Source organism: Aulostomus chinensis, chromosome 13 (genome assembly GCF_037954235.1).
Source record: "Aulostomus chinensis isolate RoL2024-O1b breed Wild chromosome 13, RoL_Achi_v1.0, whole genome shotgun sequence".
NCBI classification, from domain to species: domain Eukaryota; kingdom Metazoa; phylum Chordata; class Actinopteri; order Syngnathiformes; family Aulostomidae; genus Aulostomus; species Aulostomus chinensis.
In genome coordinates, this window is record NC_141332.1 from 7,635,987 (window position 1) to 7,649,409 (window position 13,423).

A 13,423-nucleotide genomic window follows, 5' to 3' on the forward strand; every position below is an offset into this window, starting at 1 on the left:
CAAGGGTCTCGGCCGGTGGCGGATTATACCGTTCAATTCCGAACCTTGGCGAACAATGCAGGCTGCAACGAGGAGGCGTTAAAGGCTGATTTTATTAAGGGGCTTAGTGGTAGAGTTAAGGATGAACTAGTGTCCCGAGATAGACCCACTGATTTCGAGGCATTAGTCTCACTGGCCATCCGTTTAGACATCCGGTTGCGCGAACGCCGCCATGAGGGCGCCGGGCGAGTCCAAGTGGGGGAAAGTCTGGGGCACCCGGTTGAGGAGCACACACCGCCCCAGACTCCCTGCCTCATGGAGGAGCCCACGCAGTTGGGTCACGCCCGTCTCACTCCGGCGGAAAGGCTGCACCGGCTCTGTCTGCCTTTACTGCGGGGAGGCCTCACACAGGGTTGTCCAGTGCCCCATTCGGCCAAAAGAACCCGCCCAGGTGTGAAAGTGGGCACACTGTCGGGCTGGACGAATTCCATCACTCCCTCTGGTCCTGGTTTGAGCTGCAGGCCACGCTTACTTGCGCGAGTGGCACCTGGCCGCTACACGTCCTCGTGGACTCTGGGGCCGAGGACAACATCCTCTACTCAGAGTTTGCGCATCAAAGCGACATTCCCCTTTTCCCTATTTCCGAGGACATAAATGTCAACACACTAGATGGTAAGCTCCTCGCTACGATCTCCCATCAGACCACTCCGTTGCAGATGGTCGTGTCTGGTAACCATCACGAGACGATACAGTTTAAAGTCTTGTCTGCCCAGTCGGCTCGTCTGGTCTTGGGCCACCCCTGGCTCAAGACCCACAACCCCCACATTGATTGGTCAGCTGGTAAAATTCTCAACTGGAGCGTGTTTTGTCTTGCCACTTGCCTGCGCTCAGCCATTCCCCCCTCGGCGAGCTCCGGGATCCCTCAGGCAGCTATCCCCCCAGATCTCTCCACTGTACCGCCAGTTAACCATGACTTACCCAAGGCCTTCAGTAAGGATAGGGTGCTGTCCTTACCCCCCCACCGGCCTTACGACTGCTCGCTGCCTGCTAGCCGTCTGTACAACCTGTCTAGACCTGAGCGGGAGGCTATGGAGAGGTACATCGGAGAGTCCCTGGCGGCTGGCATCATCCGCCCTTCATCCTCGCCACTAGGGGCAGGATTTTTCTTTGTCAAGAAGAAAGACAAGCTGCTCCATCCGTGCATCGACTTCAGGGGACTTAACAGCATTACTGTTAAGAATAAGTACCCCTTGCCTCTGCTTTCGGCCACTTTCAAACCCCACCAGGGGGGCGACAGTTTTTTCTCAACTCGATCTTAGGAATGCCTACCATCTCGTGCGTATCCGGGTGGGGGACGAATGGCAAACAGCGTTCAATACCCCGTTGAGCCACTTTGAATATCTGGTGATGCCGTTTGGTCTTACCAATGCCGCCGCTGTTTTCCAGGCGCTGGTTAATGATGTTTTGAGAGACTGCCTAGACCATTTTGTTGTAGTATATTTAGACGATATATTGATTTTTTTCACGCACCCAGGACGAGCACATCCAGCATGTGCGGTTGGTGCTGCAGAGACTGTTAGAAAACAAACTATTTATTAAAGCTGAGAAGTGCTCCTTTCATCAGTCGTCAATTCCTTTTCTGGGCTACATCATTGAAAGGGGACAGCTCAGGGCTGATCCGCTCAAGGTGCAGGCAGTGGCCGAGTGGCTCACCCTGTCCAACCGTAAGCAGCTCCAGCAGTTTTTGGGGTTCGCAAATTTCTACCGCCGCTTCATTAAAAACTTCAGCCGAGTGGTGGCACCGCTGACTCGCCTCACCTCCACCAAACTGGCTTTCTCCTGGCCGGAGGAGGCAGAGCAAGCCTTCCAGACCTTGAAGACTCTGTTCACCGCAGCCCCTGTGCTCGTTCAGCCGGATCCTACCAGGCAGTTTGTGGTGGAGGTGGATGCCTCGGACACCGGGGTCAGGGCGGTGCTTTCTCAGCGCGCCGCTCTGGACCAGCGCCTTCACCCCTGTGCCTACTTCTCTCCTAAACTGAGCCCAGCCGAGAGGGACTACGACGTGGAGAACCGGGAGCTGTTGGCGGTTAAGCTGGCAGTGGAGGAGTGGCAGCACTGGCTGGAGGGGGCGGAGCAGCCGTTTGTGGTGTGGACCGAACACAAGAACTTGTCATACATCCAGACAGCGAAAAGACTGAATTCCAGCCAGGCTAGGTGGGCTATGTTCTTCGGTAGGTTCAACTTCACGCTAACCTACCACCCCGGCTCCCACAATACCAAGGCTGATGCCTTGTCCCAACGGTTCATGCGACCGGAGCTTGACGCGGAGGAGCGGCCTGAGACCATCCTCCCCTCTGAGCGGGTGCTGGCTGTGGTCTACTGGGACGTGGAGGCCATAGTGCGCAATGCCTTGCTGGCGGAGCAGGACCCTGGGGGTGGTCCACCCCGGCGGGAGTGCACTCTCAGGTCCTGCAGTGTGGACATACATCAAAGCTGGCTTGCCACCCCGGTTGGACCCGAATGCTGTCCTTCCTCCGGAGGAAATTCTGGTGGCCGTCCATGGAGAGGGACGTCCGGGAGTTCATCGCGGCATGCACAGTTTGTGCACGGGGCAAGTCGTCGCATCAGGCTCCCTCCGGCCTCCTCCAGCCTCTCCCGGTTCCCCACCGCCCGTGGTCGCACATAGCGGTGGACTGCGTCACGGGACTGCCACGATCTAAAGTTAACGACACCATTCTCACCATAGTGGACCGGTTCTCTAAATCAGTTCTCTATGTGGCATTGTCTGGGTTACCGTTGGCTAGAGAAACAGCCAACCAGTTAGTCCTCCAGGTTTTCCGCATTCATGGAATCCCTGTGGATATTGTGTCTGACAGAGGCCCGCAGTTTATCTCTCAGGTCTGGAAGGGCTTCTGTGCCACTCTTGGTGCTTCTGCCAGCCTCTCCTCAGGCTACCAACCGCAGACCAACGGGCATACGGAGCGGGCCAACCAAGACCTGGAAGCTACGCTGGATTGTGTGGCGCCACAGAACCCCTCCAACTGGGCGGAGCACCTCCCGTGGATCGAGTACGCGCACAACGCTCTGACCTCCTCGACCACCAACCTCTCTCCCTTCGAGGCCGCGCTGGGGTAACAGGCAACAGGTTTGGCTATCGTCTAAAAACATCCTTCTCAGGGTCAAGTCACGTAAATTGGCTCCCCATTTCATTGGACCGTTTCCTATTGAAAGGATTATTTGCCCCTCAGCTGTGCAGCTTAATCTCCCAGCGGCTATGAAAATTCACCCCACTTTTTATGTCTCCCAGCTAAAACCTTTCTCCTCCAGCCGGCTTTGCCTAGCTGCCAGATTGTTTTAGTCTTTGCCTGACTTTCCAGCCATTTTGTCCTCGTTTTCCAGATCGTGTACCTTGCTATAGTTTCCTTGTGCTAGTTTCCTTGTTTTTGTCAAGTCTCAGAGTTTGTAGCGCTGTTTTGTTCTTGTATCGTTCCCGGAGTGGTTCCGTCCTTAGTTAGTCTATCCATAGAGTTAGTTTGTTTGTTTTTCCTACCCGCTCGCCACGGTGTAGTAGATAATTTAGTTTGGGGCTGATTTTGTGTTTAGTTGGGACTTGGAATTGTTTGGTTGTTATTGTGGTTTTGTTTTTTGGTTATTATTAAATCTTTTGTCTGTTCGACGACTCCTTTTTTCTGTGCTTTGTGTTAGCCTTTTTGGGTCCTACAATTCACTCGGACTAATAGTCCTGACAAAAGTGCTCCTGAAAGTAGTTCTGTCATGCTGCACAACAATTCTAATTCCATGGAGACTTTCGCTGTATTAGATGATGGAGCACAACCGACTATGATCTTACCAACTGCTATCCAGCAGCTCCAGTTGAATGGTGACTCTGAGACCCTTGCCCTATGCACTGTAAGGACAGATGTCACACACCTCCACGGGTTAAAGGTCAACTTCTAGATCTCCCCCAGAGGCAACCCACATAAACGGTTCAAAGTGCAAGGAACATTTACAGCAACAGGTCTAGATCTAGTGGAGCAAACCTACCCTGTACAGATGCTTCAAACTGACATTCCCACTTGCTCGGCTAAGATCATGTGTGCCTCATCACAGCTACGGAGCCAACCCACAGAGGATCCTCACTGCCCTAGGATGGAATGAGAAAAATGGTCATCCAGTCTCGTGAGGACCAGGATGCCATGAGCCTTTTGGAAACAAAGACACAGTGAATAGAAGTTGAAGGAGTCCACCGCTATGCAACCCCACTCCTGAGGAAGCTCAACAGCTCCACTCATTCAGTCATGGCTCATCTGAGGGCTACAGAGAAATGACTCAAGAGAGAGCCAGAGAAAGCAGCAATCTACTCTGCTGAGATCTACAAACTCATCAGCGCTGGGTACGTCAAGAGGCTTCAACCTAAGGAGGTGGAACAGTCAGCAGAAGCATAGTATCTCCCCCATCATCTTGTGTGCCACGACAACAAACCACGCCTGCTCTTCAATTGTTCACTCCTGCACCAAAATGTCTCCCTGAACGAGTAACTCTTACCTGGGCCTACGCTGGGTCCATCACTGGTAGGTGTTCTTCTCCGGTTCAGGCAACACCAGATTGCAGTGAATGGTGACATTCGTGCCATGTTTCATCAAATCCGCCTGCTACCTGAAGACAGATCACTTCTCCGGTTCATCTGGAGAGACCTGCGCTGTGAAGAACCACCAGATGTGTACGAATGGCAAGTGCTACCATTCGGCACAACCAGCAGTCCATGCTGTGCTGTCTTCACCTTACAACAGCATGCTCGCAACCACCAAGACAGCCATCCTGAAGTGCTACAGTTGGTACAGCAGAGCTCCCAGGTCGACAACTGCCTCGAAAGCTTTCCCACCATATCTGCAGCCAAGCAAAGAGTAGACCAACTTCGCACCTTATTGGCAGAAGGAGGATTTGACTTTAAGCAGTGGGCCAGTAATCAACCAATGGTGGTATCCCATCATCCCCCTGAAGCCAGATCTTCAGCTACAGAGCAGTGGCTGAGCCAGAGCTGTACAGACCCACTTGAACCCACCTTAGGCCTGAGATGGAACTGTGCTGCTGACACCCTCAGCTATCAGTATCGGATCATCGAGCACTCAACGCTGATGATGAGGATGGCCTATCAAGTGCTAGCCAGTCAATATGACCCTCTGGGGTTCATGGTGCCATTCATAACCCTCGTTTAAGTATTGATCCAGCAGCTTTGGTCCAAACAAAGGGGCTGGGATGATCCTGACCTACCTCCTACCCTCCGAGAAGCATGGTAAACTTGGGAAAGTGAGCTGAAACATCTTAACATGGTATTCCTTCCCCGCTGCAACTTGTCACTTCCCACCGAAGGTGCAGATGCAAAGTATGATCTCCATATCTTTTGTGATGCTTCAGAGTGAGCATACGGAACAGTGGCTTACCTTACTGTCGATGTAGGAGAAACCATCCACACCTCCTTCGTTAAGGCTAGGTCCAGGGTTGCACCCAAGAAGCAACAGTCCATAACCATCCTAGAACTCTGCGCAGCACTAGCCGGAGCTCAAATGTCCAAGCTCAGAGAGAATGAGATGACGCTTCCCATTCGACAAACTGTGCTGTGGTCTGACTCCACCACAGAATTGGAGTGGCTTCAATCCGACTCCTGTCGATATAAGGTGTTCGGCGGAACCCGTGTATCAGAGATCCAAGAACTCACTGACCGACAGGCTTGGCAATACATTGAGAGTCCAAACAATCCGGCAGACGATATAACCAGGGGAAAATCACTACTGGAGCGAGCAGGACCTGGTCGCTGGATCCAAGGACCCCAACTCCTTAAACAAAGTGCAGAACACTGGTCAAAGAAACCTGAGCAAACTCTAGCAGTAGGATCATCTGAATTAAAAGGTATCACCTTCTGCTGCTTCACAGCTGTGGAGCTCAACGATAACATCCCTGATGCTATCCAGTACAGCTCATGGAAGGAACTGGTGGACGCTACGTGACAAGTTCATGGGGCGGCAGCAATGGATCCAGAACATAACCAGCTCATTAGTCACTGAAATGCAGAGGTCTTGCTGTTGAGAAGAAGTCAAGCACATAGCTTCCCAGAAGTTGAGTCAAGTCAAGTCAATTTTATTTATATAGCACCAAATCAAAAAAAAGTTATCTCATGACACTTTACAGGTAGAGCAGGTCTCGTACCACACTCCTTCAATGAATTTACACCCAACAATTCTCCATGAGCAAGCACATCCTGCAAAAGCAGCAACGAAAACCTTCCTTTTAACAAGCAGGAATGTTGAGCAGTCCCAGGCTCAATGAGGACGGCCTTCTGCATTGACCGGTTGGGGGGAAAGAGAGCAGGAGCGCGGGGCAGAGACAAAGACAGATAATGGAGGAAGACAGATATGCAGAAGGAAAGAGTGGGACAGAGATAAAGAGAGAGAGAAAGGGAAGAGACTGGTGGACGGACGGGGACGTGAGCAGGTGGAGCTACGGGTGGCAGCTTGAGCCTCTTCAGGTCTGCAGCTTCCTCCAGCAGAACCAGGGATCTGGGATGAGGGGAGCCCGAAGGCTCTGGAGAAGAAGACGAGTTAGTAATACGTATGAGTATGATTTATGTATGACACATAAAGGAGGACAGAGAGGAAAGAGAGGAGGAGAGGGAAGCCAAGTGCACCATGGGAGATCCCCCAGCAGCCTAAGCCTATAGCAGCATATCTAAGGGCTAGCCTAAGCAGCCCAACTATAAGCCTGATCAAAAAGGAAGGTCTTTAGTCTGCTCTTAAAGGTCGAGAGAGTGTCTGCATCCTGGACTGAAACTGGGAGACGGTTCCACTGGAGGGGAGCCTGATAGCTGAAGGCTCTGGCTCCCATTCTACTTTTAGAAACTCTCGGAACCACAAGTAACCCTGCATCCTGGGAGCGAAGGGTTTGAGCTGGATAATAGGGGACTATGAGCTCTGTCAGGTATGAAGGAGCCTGACTGCTGAGGACTTTGTATGTTAGAGGGAGAATTTCAAATTCTATTCTGAATTTGACAGGGAGCCAATACAGAGAAGCCAGTACAGGAGAGACATGGTCTCTTCTACTAGTTCTTGTCAACACACGGGCAGCAGCATTTTGGACCAGCTGGAGAGTCTTGAGGGACCTACTGGTGCAGCCTGATAGGAGGGAATCGCAGTAATCCAGCCTGGAAGTGACAACGGCATGGACTAGTTTTTCTGCGTCTTTTTGGGACAGGATGTGTCTGATCTTAGCAATGTTTTGTAAATGACAGAAAGCAGTCCTAGAAATTTGCTTAATGTGGGCATTAAAGGACAGATCCTGATCAAACAGAACTCCTAGGTTCTTTACGGTCATACTGGGGGCCAAGGTAATGCCATCCAGCGTACCTATCTGTTGAGCAACTGCTTTCTCCAGAATTTTGGAGAGAAATGGAAGATTTGATATTGGTCTGTAGTTGGCCAAAACTTCTGGATCCAGGGTTGCTTTTTGGAGAAGGGGTCTAATTACTGCCAATTTAAAGGACTGTGGGACGTAACCAGATAACAGCAACACATAGATCATGTCCAAGAGAGAGGTGCTAATGAGGGGTAGAGAGTCCTAAAGCAGCTTAGTTGGGATGGGGTCTAGAAGACAGGTGGATGGTTTAGAGGAGGAAATTATTGAACTGAGCTCATGAGGGCCAACGGTAGAAAAACTATCAAAGTGTATGTCTGGTTCTACAGCTGCTTCTAAGGCTGATGGCAGGAGGAGGTGAATTTTCTCTCTAATAAGGGCAATTTTGTCATTAAAGAAGTCCATGAAATCTTTGCTGCCCAGGGAAACAGGAATGCTAGTTTCAGTAGAGCTGTGGCTCTCTGTCAGTCTGGCTACAGTACTGAAGAGGAACCTGGGGTTGTTCTTCTGCTCCTCGATTAGTGCTGAGTAGGAGGCTGCTCTAGCTATACGAAGGGCTTTCTTATAACTTTTAAGGCTGTCTTGCCAGATGATATGAGACTCCTCCAGTTTGGAGGAGCGCCATATTCTCTCTAATTTCTGGGTTTTTTGTTTAAGCTGTCTGGTTTCTGAATTGTACCAAGGTGCTTGTTTCCTTGGATTTATAGATTTCTTTTTTAATGGGGCAATTGAGTCCAAAGTTGTTTTAAGGTGCCTGTTGCACTATCGATAAAATGATCAATTTGAGAGGGACTAAGGTTGACAACAGTGTCCTCTGTATGGGACATGACACTGAATTTAGCGCCAATTGAATTGCTTCCTTAAATCTAGCTACAGCCTGATCAGACAAACATCTGGAAACCACCGTTTTTCTGAGTGGAGTGTAGTTGATTAGTGCAAAGTCAAAAGTGATGGATTGATGGTCTGACAAAAGCGCGTTCTGTGGAAATACAACTAGATATTCAGCTTCAGTTCCCTTTGTTAGGACGAGGTCGAGGGTGTGGTTGTGAGGGTGAGTCAGTTCATGTACAGACTGATGGAAACCAATTGTGTCGAGAAGAGATATAAATACAGCACCCAGACTGTCGTTATCAACATCCACATGAATATTGAAGTCACCTCCAATAATAACTTTATCTGATTTGAGAACTAAACTGGATATAAACTCTGAGAATTCAGATAAGAATTCAGAGTAAGGACCAGGAGGGCAGTACACAGTAATAAATAAGAGTGGCTGTATTGTTTTCCAGGCTGGATGAGACAAACTGAGAATCAGGCTTTCAAATGAATTGAAACTTATTTTGGGTTTGGGATTTATTACTAAACGTCTGTCAAAAATGGCAGCAACTCCACCTCCTCTGCTAGAGCCTCGAGGAATATGAGTATTAATGTCGCCACCCTTAAAGCCCAGAAATCTGGGTCAAATTACAGTCGTCTGCTCAGCCTTGTTCCAGAGTGGGATGCTGCGAAAGACCTCATTCATGTGGGAGGGAGACTGCGCAGATTGAACCGAAGTTTTGGAGAAATTCACCCAATTGTGCTCAATCCGAGGCATCCAGCGGTAAAACTTCTCATCAAAGATATAATAAACGTCTATTGCACCCAGGCACAGAACGGGTTTCTGCTGATCTACGGAGACAGTGTTTGATCTTGTGGGGACGACAGGCAGTCTGACACCACCAACTCAACTGCTCCACTTGTCAACGCTGGAGAGCTCAGCCAAAGGTGCCACAGATGGCAGATCTTCCCCGCAATGCCTCAGACTTCTGTGTCCACCCTTCTACTCAACTGGTGTCGACTTTTTGGGGCCTTACCTGGTGAAAATAGGTCAGAGGACGGAAAAGCGCTGGGGTGTGATATTCAAGTATCTCACGACTCAAGCAGTACACATAGAGCTCCTGAACTCCGTGGATGTGGATGCCTTCCTCCTCGCTCTTCATCGTTTCATTGACAGGCGAGGTCGACCAAAGGAAATATTGTCGGACTGTGGTACCAACTTCTGCGGACCTGAGCAAGAACTCTGGGAGGCTTTCGCAGCCATGGAACCACAACTGAAAGAGCAACTGATAGAATACCAGATTGACTTCAAGTTCAACCCACGAAACGCTCCACACTTCGGGGGAGCATGGGAGAGAGAAGTATGTTCCATCAAATCTGGCCTCTGAGTCGCAGTAGGCAGCCAATCCATCTCGGAAGATGTTCTGTACACAGCTTTGGTGGAAGTAAAAGGGATGTAAACTCTAAGCCACTGGGGTATGTGTCAGCTGATGTAGCGGACCAGGACCCCATCAGTCCAAACATCCTTCTGATGGGGCGGCGGGATGCGGCTCTGCCTCAGGTGGTCTACACTCCAGCAGGTATGGGACGGCATTGATGGCAACACTGTCAGACTCTAGTGGATCAGTTTTGGCTTCAGTTCACAAGGAACTACTTGCCGAATCTCCAGACGCGGCAAAAGTGGCAAAGGTCATCAGAAAACATCACTGTAGACTCTGTTGTGCGAATCATTGACCCATCACTTCCAAGAGCTCAGTGGCCCATCGGGAGAGTCATCAAGGCAGTTGCTAGCCCGGATGGATGTATCACAACGGCAGAGGTTAAGGTCATGGACAAAGTCTACATTAGACCAGTTGCTAGACTTATTGGGCTTCCTTTACTCCAGGATGACACCAAAGACACTTGAAGAATTCCCGGTCTTACACATTTACAAGGCAAATGTGGGGGCGGCTGTTGAGAATCCTGCACGTTTGAAATGTTATTTTACCATGCGTTTATTTTGAAGTGGGTGTTTTATTTTGAAGACAGTTTATTGTAGTTCCGCTTCTGGCCTAACGTTCGTCAATTGACATATACATACAGTGATACGGCAGTCACTGACGATGTATGTCGTGTTCGTATAAATATGAAATGAATGTTTAATATGACTCACCTTTTCTGATATAATTGAGTTGCTCCTGATGTATATTCAACTCCTTAAAATGTCCATTATCGCCAATTAGCATCCTTAAGATAACTGAGCCTGAGTGTTTTTATAACTCTCAGCCTTCATATTACTTTGTGCTACATAATTACAGCTAAAGCAGTATTCATGAATATTGCGTGATTTTCACTGATATAGATGTAATTTATTTACTGGGAATTGTTTATTTACAGTATTTGAGATATAGTTTCATGGTGATAATACAGTTCTTTATTTCTTTTGATATATTTCAGAATCTGCATTATACCTGAACGCTATCCAGAAAAGTCATAGACTCCTCTGATGTCTTGTGCGCTTTGTGATCGAAGCCCTGCAGTGGTCAGTTAAGCTAAATAATTAGCATTTGAGGTCCCCAACCTCAACAATTATGATTCAAAGATTCAAGATTCAAAGTGTTTATTGCCATATGCACAGTATGGAAACATGTTTCCCTGTACAATGAAATTCTTATTTTGCTGTCCACAAAATGCCTAACATAAGGAATGTAATAATAATATTCAGTGTCTTCTTCTTGTGGGTGGGAATGTCCACATGTTGATAATATTTTGAGAATACAGTAAATTGCACTGATTAAAGTCGCCAGCGGCGCTAAAAACAGCTTAAGGATGCACCCTCTCTAACGCACTGATGACGTCGTGGACTTTGCCGAGTGCTGCCGTAGAATTAGCTCGCGGGGCGATGTAAACAGTGGCCAGGAACATGGCAATAAATTCCCTCGGTAGATTGTAGGGGCAGTATTTTAGCACTATAAACTCTGCGTCTGGCGAACAGTGCTCATGAGCAGTCTGTATGTCTCCACACCACAAGTTGTTGAGTTGTGTTAAACACACACACTCCTCCTCCACTAGCCTTGCCGTAGGCTGCAGTTCGGTCTCCTCTGTGAATGGAGTGAGTCTGCAGCTGAACAGCGCAACCTGGGACTTTGTCTGAGAGCCAGGTCTTGGTGAAGATGAGAGCGCAGCACTCTCTAACTTCCCGCTGTGTTGTGATCCTGGCTCTTAGTTCGCCCAGTTTGTTTTCCAGGGAGCAAGAGGCTTGGTAGCGGTGGTCGGCTAGCTCTGGCTTTTAGCCTAGCACGAAGCCCCCCCCCCCCCCCCCTACCTATTTCATTGTCTCCGAAGCACTCTTCTGGGGTCAGCTGGTTCACTGGAGGTTGGTGCATCGTAGCCTTCCCGGGGGTGGTGGTGTCCTGAGGGGCGGGTGATGAAATCTGTGCTCCCCATGTGCATGTGGATGTTTTTGGGTTTTTTTTAATTCCCCAAAATTAAGCTAGCATGAGTGGAAGTTAGTAGCAGGTGCATGGCATAATCATTCTTTCAAATAAAGAACAAACACTGGCTCTGTAATGTATTCTTTTTTATTGGTATTCGAGACATGTTTTTGGTTGACAGGACTGTTGGAGAAAGTAATCAAGGAATATGTATTAAATGATGAGCGTTTACGAAGAGCAAGACATTACGACTGTATGATCGTTGGAATAATGCTGCGTTCGATTGTACTCGGAAATTCCGAGTTCCGGGATAAGTGTGTTTTATTACTTATGCTCGTAAAAACATGGCTGAACACAATAAAGTTGTGGTTGTGTTGCTTTTCGAGCTTCAAAACATTCTTGCTGAGGGAAAATTTCACATATTTTAGGGCGAGAGAGAAAGAGAAACGCCACAACCTGAATGCCCCAACAGTATGCTCTGCATGCGTCATTGACCTTATATGAACATCGGGCTACGGTAAACGGCTAACGTGCTCAGGGTGCTCCATCAAACAGCATCATCACCAGAAAATAAAGTATTTAATGTCTCTACAACCGTGTCAGCACAAACGTAAGTTTTTACGGCACAAACCAGCACAAACAAAGCACAAACAGCACCACTCCGGGTCTGTTTGGAGCAAATGGGGGACTGGGTGAACTCTGGATGACCTAAAAAGTAATCTTTAATAACTGAAAAAACATAGCAGCACAAACGAATATTTTTACAGGACAAACGAAGCAAAAACAAAACAGACTATTTTCCCGAAATTTTGCGTGGGGTGGGGGGCCAGCCTCACTCACATCAATTACACAGAAGAAAAATTTGTTGCACAGAACATTTTGAGATGAGAAAACAATGTCATGCTCTCTGAAATAATACACATTCGTATTAATGTTAAGCTACATTAAGCTTTACACTCAAAAACGCACAGGCATCCTGGTAGTTCTGAGCACTTGTATCAACAGGACCACTCAGAACAATAATCAGTTGCCACAACAAGGTAGCTGGACTCACCTGTAAGTATTCTTATATTCATAAGTTATGCAGTATTTTAACTTTTTCACTTCAGTGAGGCTCACTAACTGGCATCCTGGACATTTTGCACTTCCGGTCTCCAGCTGGTCCAGAATGCTGCAGCGAGGGTTTTGACAGGAGTTAAGCTTAGCTTCTCTCCACTGGCTTCCTGTAGGATCTAGAATCCACTTCAAAATCCTTCTGCTGACTCATCAGGCTCTCAATGATGAAGCTCCATCCTATTTGAAAGAGCTCATTAGTCCCTACTGTCCGACCAGAGCACTCCGCTCCCAGAATGCAGGTCTTTTAGTGATTCCCAGTATCAATAAAAACAGACTGGGAGGTAGAGCCTTCAGTTACCAGGCTCCTCTACTGTGGAACCAGCATCTCTCCATGGGTCAGAGAGGCAGACACTTTAACTACGTTTAAGTCCAGGCTTAAGACCTTCCTCTATGACAGAGCTTCAGTTAGGACTGGTTCAGGTAGCTCTGAACCATTGATAGCTATGCTGCTACAGGCTTAGACTGCTGGGGGACACATCAGGTTACATGGAGCCCTTCCCTCCTCTCCTCTCCTCTCCCCCTCTCTCCTCTCCTCTCCTCCCCGCACATTTTTGGAACTGTCACTACCACTACTTGTTGCACTTTGTTGTTTGGCCTTGGTGTCTCGCAGTCTCTCTGTGTTTCCACAGATCCACCAGAGCCCCAACCACCGCCTGCATCGCCCCCCCCCCCTTATTCCCTTCTGTTACACCGGC

The 13,423-nt window shown here is 48.6% G+C and overlaps 1 protein-coding gene across 4 annotated transcripts in view; it reads right to left on the minus strand.

Annotated features, from left to right (window-relative positions):
• gpc3 (glypican 3) overlaps positions 1–13,423 on the minus strand; it is a 231,442-nt gene that overhangs the window by 100,638 nt on the left and 117,381 nt on the right. Inside the window, exon 6 of one of the 4 annotated variants that reach the window (XM_086222964.1) lies at positions 6,133–6,558. The exons of the other annotated variants lie outside the window; for them this stretch is intronic. Within the exon in view, the coding sequence (XP_086079090.1) occupies positions 6,297–6,558 (262 nt within the window). The 3' untranslated portion in view covers positions 6,133–6,296. Of the gene's footprint in view, positions 1–6,132; positions 6,559–13,423 lie in introns of those variants that run through there. 4 annotated transcript variants of the gene reach the window in all.